At 51.4% G+C, this 6175-nt stretch overlaps 2 protein-coding genes across 3 annotated transcripts in view; one reads left to right on the top strand and one right to left on the bottom strand.

Moving 5' to 3' along the window:
* Positions 1 to 358: 358 nt before the first annotated feature.
* On the bottom strand, positions 359 to 1357 carry B3GALT6 (beta-1,3-galactosyltransferase 6). The gene has a single exon (XM_044667505.1). The coding sequence runs from the start codon at positions 1355 to 1357 to the stop codon at positions 359 to 361; it is 999 nt and encodes a 332-aa protein (XP_044523440.1).
* Positions 1358 to 1492: 135 nt separating this feature from the next.
* Positions 1493 to 6175, top strand: part of SDF4 (stromal cell derived factor 4) — a 50182-nt gene continuing 45499 nt past the window's right edge. Inside the window, exon 1 of one of the 2 annotated variants that reach the window (XM_044667504.1) lies at positions 1493 to 1591. The gene's annotated coding sequence lies outside the window, so the exon portion shown is untranslated. Of the gene's footprint in view, positions 1592 to 1663; positions 1879 to 6175 lie in introns of those variants that run through there. The other variant, XM_044667502.1, reaches the window with a different exon arrangement.

Genomic DNA, 6175 nt, shown 5'->3' with positions numbered 1-6175 from the left:
TGCCCGTCCCAACAGGTCAGCCCTGCCGGGCGCACAGACTGGTTCACGGCACTGGACGCAGCCTCGGGCTGCTCCGTGGGACGAGTAGCTGTCACAGCCCTGTCCTGTCCCCATCCACAGTCGTGGCCATCGCACTGGGCGCAGCCTCGGGACCGCGAGCTGTCCCAGCCTGTGTCCTACCCAGTGCATAGTCGCGATGACTGCACCAAGCACAGTCTTCTCTGCCGGGTCCTAGCCAGCTCCCTGTTGGACGTGTGGGACGAGAAGCTGTCCAGGTCTCCAGCACAGTCACCGTCACTGTCACCGCCCCAGGCAGAGGGTAGGGCCCAGCCCTGCGCCATCGTCTGGCTGCTACAGCTCAAGGAATGCCTTCGCGGCGGCGGCAGCATTGGGAGGGCGGCACATCCCAGTCGTAGACGTAAGAGAGGCGCAGGCGCACCTCCTGTGGGCACAGGTGGCCATGCTGAAGCAGGCTGCGCTGCTTGGCGTGCATGTCGTCGGGGCTCTGCTTGTGCGTCACAAGGTACTGGTTGCTGCAGCCTCGAGAGCGATACTCGGTGTCGAAACGCGGGTCGTGTTCGCGGTGTACGTCGATGGGGGCAAGCCAGGCGCCCAGGGACACATCCTCGCTGCGCCAGTGCTGCAGCTCGTCGCGGTTGCGGCTCACGAAGCGCACCAGATCTGCCGAGAGCACGTAGCCGCCGCCCAGCGCGTAGGGCAGGTAGTGGTCGCATAGCAGCCAGGCGGCCTCGCGCCAGCGCCCGCCGGCATGCACGCGCCCGCGCCCCGAGAAGAAGCCCCAGTAGAGGCGGCGGCGCTGCTCGGGCCCCCGCGCACGCAGCTCGTCGCGCAGGGCGCCCAGGCGTGCGAACGTGTCGTCGTCGGCTTTGAGCACGAAATCGAAGGCCACACGTTCGTCGAGCCACGCGAACATAGCCAGCACCTTGGCCGTGAGATTCTCGTAGGCATCGCGCACGGGCAGCAGCAGCAGGTCGCCATGCAGCGTCTGCTCCCTCTCCAGCGCGCGCCGCTCTGGGGCCGCCAGCCCGGCCGTACCTACCACGAAGCGTGCCCACACGTCTGCTAGTGGCCCCGGTTGCCCAGCGTCCGCTAGCCACGTGCTGCGTACGGCGCGCCGCCTCTCCGTACCCGCGGGCGCGCTCACCACCAGCACGGCTAGGAATGTGCGCTCCGCGGGCTCGCCCGCCTCGGCTGGCGCATGCGCTGCCGCCGCGTGCCCGCCCCCCGTGCCTTCGGGCGCGCACCTGGCCAGCCAGAGCAGCGCGGTGGCTGACAGCGCCAGGCCAGCCAGCACCAACGCCGTGCGGTGCCTACACACGAGCCGCGGCAGGTTCATCGCATCCGGCCTGCATGCGCACCTCCTCTCTGCTGACCTCCACAGCCTGCTCCGAGGAGGGGGCGTCCGTCGGTGGTGGTGATGGTGGGGCAGCGCGCGTTGCTACTACTGCGCGTGCGCGGATCGACCTCTCGGAATCCCCGACATCCGGGGCCGTAACGCTTTCCCCTTTCCCTCGCTCCCGTGGGCGGCGTTCCTCTGTCCTGGTCACCGAGGCGAAAATGAGAGGGATGGGTGCGTAAAGTCGTGAAAAGGCCCGCGGAGGCGTGTCTCCCTCCGAGGGCGCTGAGGTGGCAGGGCTAAGGGGCGGGGTCGGGTATCCCGTGGCACGTGATGAGGACGTTGTCGCTGTCTCTTCCGCCCGGAAGAAAGATGGTGGCAGGCAGGCCCTAGCGACCTTAGACTCAGTGGCTGCTTGCCTCTCCCCGCCCCTTTCCTCAAGAAAGATGGCGGCCGCCTATGTGGGCTTCCGTTGACTGTGTCGCGGACTTTGCTCTTGGGCATCATCGGGGCTCCGGGCGGTGAGTGACTGGGCTACACCTTGGGGCCCCTGGGCTGGGTGAGAGGAAGGTTCGGGGGTTACGGGGTCACGAGCCGTTCTTGTCAGAGAAGTTCTGCTAGGAGACCCCCCCCCCCTTCCCGGCGATGGGGAGCTCACTCCCCGGTTACTGACAGCCGGGTTTGTCAGGTTTCGAAGGTACCCAGGGATTACAGGATCACATTGTTTGGACTAGAGTCTGGGTCCTGCTTGAAGACTTCCGGCGAGAGGCAGCTCACTCCTTTCCGGATGGTCACAAACTGATCGAGCTGGAGGGGACATCGGAGGTCAAGGGGTCACAGACTTTTTGAGCAGGAGGGGAGACCTCGGGAAGTCATCTTATCCTAGATCCCTGCTTGAAGACCGCCGGCTATGGGGAGTTCACTTAGGAGTCTGCTGGCAGCGGGGAACTTCCTTCCCTGTGTTGTCCCACACCCCGCAAGTCCTGCTGTGTCCTAGTCTGACCATCCTTCTCCCTAGCCCTCCTCTGAGCCTCAGCTGGCCTGCAGCCTTCTCTGGCTCCCACTTAGTGATATCCCGTTTATGGGGCTTAGAGCTTGTGTGCTTATCGTCTTGGGCTGTCTTTCTTTGCTTGTATCCTCAGAGTTTTGCCCGGTGCCAAACTGTAGTAGGTGCTTAATAAAGGCCTGTTGACCAGCTGTTAAGTATGAGTTCTGGGCCCATAGATTTAGAACTTTGGAAGGGACTTTAGAGTTTAACAAGTTTAACTCCTCTTTATGGAGATGAACAAACTGACATCCAGAGATATTGTGAGAGAGACAGAATTCTGTGAAATAAACATAAACCCCATAGATAGAGAAAAGACAAAAAGAGCATTTTGGGTTGTTTACCTACAGACTAGTGATTTGCTTATTTTTATTTTGATGTCTCTTAAAATACATATTTTTCAGGGAGGGGGGGCAGCTGGGCAGCTCAGTGGATTGAGAGTCAGGCCTAGAGATGGGAGGTCCTAGGTTCGAATCTGACCTCAGACACTTCCCAGCTGTGTGACCCTGGGCAAATCACTTGACCCTCATTGCCCACCCTTACCACTCTTCCACCTAGGAGCCAAAACACAGAAGTTAAGGGTTTAAAAAAGAAAAAAGAAAAAGAAATACATATTTTTCAATAAGATCACACATTTAGAGTCTGAGGGGACTTTAGAGGTTTTCTGGTCCAACATCCCAAGTTTTCAAAGAAGGAAATGAGTCCAGAGAGGAAAGTGACCTGCTCAAGGTTACTGAAACCAATATGAGAGTTAGGATTTGAACATGGGTCCTTTGAATCCAGGTCTTCAGGTTCCAGGGCTTAGACAAGCAGCTCTCAGGGAACTGTACAGTGAATGGGCCCCGTGTTATATTTAAGAAGTAAGGAAAAGGCAGGATGGTTTGAGGTTGGAGAAACTTTGAACCACTGAGAGAAAGACCAGGAAAAATTTTCTGGAGGAGGGGGAGGGGAAGTGTGTAAAGAGAGGGTTGGGGATGAAAAAGGGGGCAGGATTGAGTTAATTGAGTTAATGGAGCAGCCAGTTGGCTGGAGCCAGATTGTAGAGGACCTGAATGCCAGGTGGAGGAAAGGGAGGGAAATGTGTTATTCAGAATTCTTCATAGTACACATCTCAAAATCAGTCCCAAGTTATTTGCCGGGGAGTGGGGTGTGGGGGTGGGGTGTCTTTGATTTTTGAATCGTCTGTCTCTGCAGGTAATGAAAGTTCCACTGAACTTACTTTTAAACCAGAGAACCCTTCTTTAGGACCAAAAGCAAAGGGAGGTTAGAAAAGAAATCCAAAGCCTTTTGTGGCATCTTACCCTTTTTTAATTTAATTTTTATTTTTACCTGGCTTTGAGGCATAGAGCTAAGAATTGAGAAAGTTCCCAATTTTCCTCTCATCCCACTCCTCTGAAAATGTATTCTGTTGATGAACCACTAAAATACCAGCTCTACACCCTCCTTTTCCAAACTAGGATCCAGGGAGAACTCAGTCTCCTCTCCTCCCCTCCCTCCATTTCTCTTTTCCCCCATCTCCTTTCCCTGATGAGTCAGCCCAGTTTGAATACAGAGTGGTGAAAGGAACTTGGGATCTGAGGAGTAGGGAGTATGTGTGAAATGAGAGTCCCTATGGCTAAGATGACTGAATGGAGGACCCAGGGCTATAGAAAGGACATAGATGCCCAGGGAAGGCTCCTACTGCTTTCAAATACTCCTGGGATGAGTAGCCATTGCGGTGCTTGTCTTTACAGAACCAGACTGCCCAACCTCCTCTTCAAGGTCCAGCTCCTCACCAAAATTGCTCTGTTGCTGTGAGAGCCTGGGGCCCTGGAGGAACAGGGTCTCCTGGTTTCCCCAAGCTCTTTTCTTGGTGCATCTTGTGTCTGGCTTATAGAAGGACTGTTTCCATGTGGTCATTGCTACCAGCTGCTTCTGTGGCAGGGGATCAGACTTCCTGGGGTTCTTGAGCTAACTACAGTGGTTCAAAGCCACAGATAGTCGTCCCAGAGAGCTCCTGATGTGATGCTTCCCTGAATGTGAGCATAATGTAGACTGATCCTCTCCCAAGTTGACTCTGGCAAACTCCTCAAGCTCCTCAGGGTCTTCTGTGATTTTTTTCCTCTATTCTCCACTGGCTCAAGATTGGTTGACCATCAGTGTGGCTCTGGAGATCTCAGAAAGACTCTCAACTCTAGGCTTTCTATTACCTCTCCCCACATCTAGTAGGAGGAGATGGGAGCCATTCCCCCAACTCGTTGGGTTTTCAGCCTTGTCCCTAGCCATCTGGAGGGAGAAAAGCTTCCCTGGCCCAAGTGCTGAGCTTTTTTATAGAGATTTCCAGTCTGTGTTGTAAAACCCAGGTGCTGTATGTAGCCTCTGGCCTTCCTTGATTTCCATCTTTTTGGGACAGCTAGGTGGTACAAAAATCTATAGTCAGATATTTACTAGCTGTGTGTTAGCCAAGTCACTTAGCCTCTGCCAGCCTCAGTTTTCTCTACTATAAAATAGGGATGACAATAGCATCTACCTTCCTGATAAAGGACATAGAGAAGGGATGAGCATTCCCATTTTAGAATTAGATTTGCACATCAGAGCATTGAAGGAATACTTTCCCAAGGTCATAGGTCCATTAAGTATTGGACCTGGTACTTGAATCCCAATCTTGACTAAATTAAAAACTATTGCAAGTCTCCTGAGAAAACAAGATAGGTTTGTCCTCTGCTAGGAAAAGTGTGAATTTAGGGGTGTCTGTTAAGGTGGTAAGTGTGTGTGTGAAGGGATTTATAAAGGCCTTTATAAAAGACATTTTGACTTTATTGGATGAAAAGTATACTGTACCATAGTCATCTAAGTAGTCAGCACATTTTCTCTGATCTCCTGCAGCCTAAGCAGAATAAATAATTAGACACTGGATACAGTAGAGATCCTAGAATCATATCCTGGGAAGCATATGTAAACAACATGTTTATTTTTCTCATGCTACATACACACAGGGATTCTTAAACTGACATCCATGGATGTATTTCAGGTTGTCTGTGCACTTGAAAGGGGAAAAAAATTACATTTTAATTTTCATTACGCTAACTGAATTTAAGTATTTTCTTCAGTTATTCAGTTATGAATCTAGGCAACACAATGTTCTGAGAAGAGGTATGTAAGCTTCACTAGGCTGCCAAAGGGCTCTATGACATAATGCCCTGATACTCATGAAATTGAACAGTGGATGATCCTATTTATTATTTTATTTTATTTTATTTTAATTTTAAATTCTTTTCCAAGGTTACATAATTCATGTTGTCTCCCTCCCTTCGTCTTTCCCACCTCCTGGAGTTGACAAGCAATTCCACTGGGTTATACATGTCTTATCACTCAAAACCTATTTCCATATTATTCATTTTTGTAATAGAATGATCTTTCAAAACCAAAACCCCAAATCATATACACATATAAACAAGTGATAAATCACGTTTTCTTCTGGATTTCTACTCCCACAGTTCTTTCTCTAGAGGTGGATAGCATTTTTTCTCACAAGTCTCTCAGAGTTGTCCTATATCATTGCATTGCTTTTAGTAGCAGTCAATCACATTTGATTGTTCCACAATGTTTCAGTTGCTGTGTATAACCTCTCACACGATTTAGATTATTTTTTCTTCCTCCCTTCCTGCATATAGTTGAAATTTACATGAATTAAATGTACATATATGATTTCATTGAACTAATTGAATTTGTTTAACCTTTTCTCCATGGAATGAGGTACCTGCTTCCTGCTTTGTCTCACCCCCCCCCCCCCC

The sequence above is a fragment of the Gracilinanus agilis genome, chromosome 3 (genome assembly GCF_016433145.1).
Source record: "Gracilinanus agilis isolate LMUSP501 chromosome 3, AgileGrace, whole genome shotgun sequence".
NCBI lineage: Eukaryota > Metazoa > Chordata > Mammalia > Didelphimorphia > Didelphidae > Gracilinanus > Gracilinanus agilis.
This window is presented reverse-complemented; position numbering and strand designations above follow the sequence as displayed.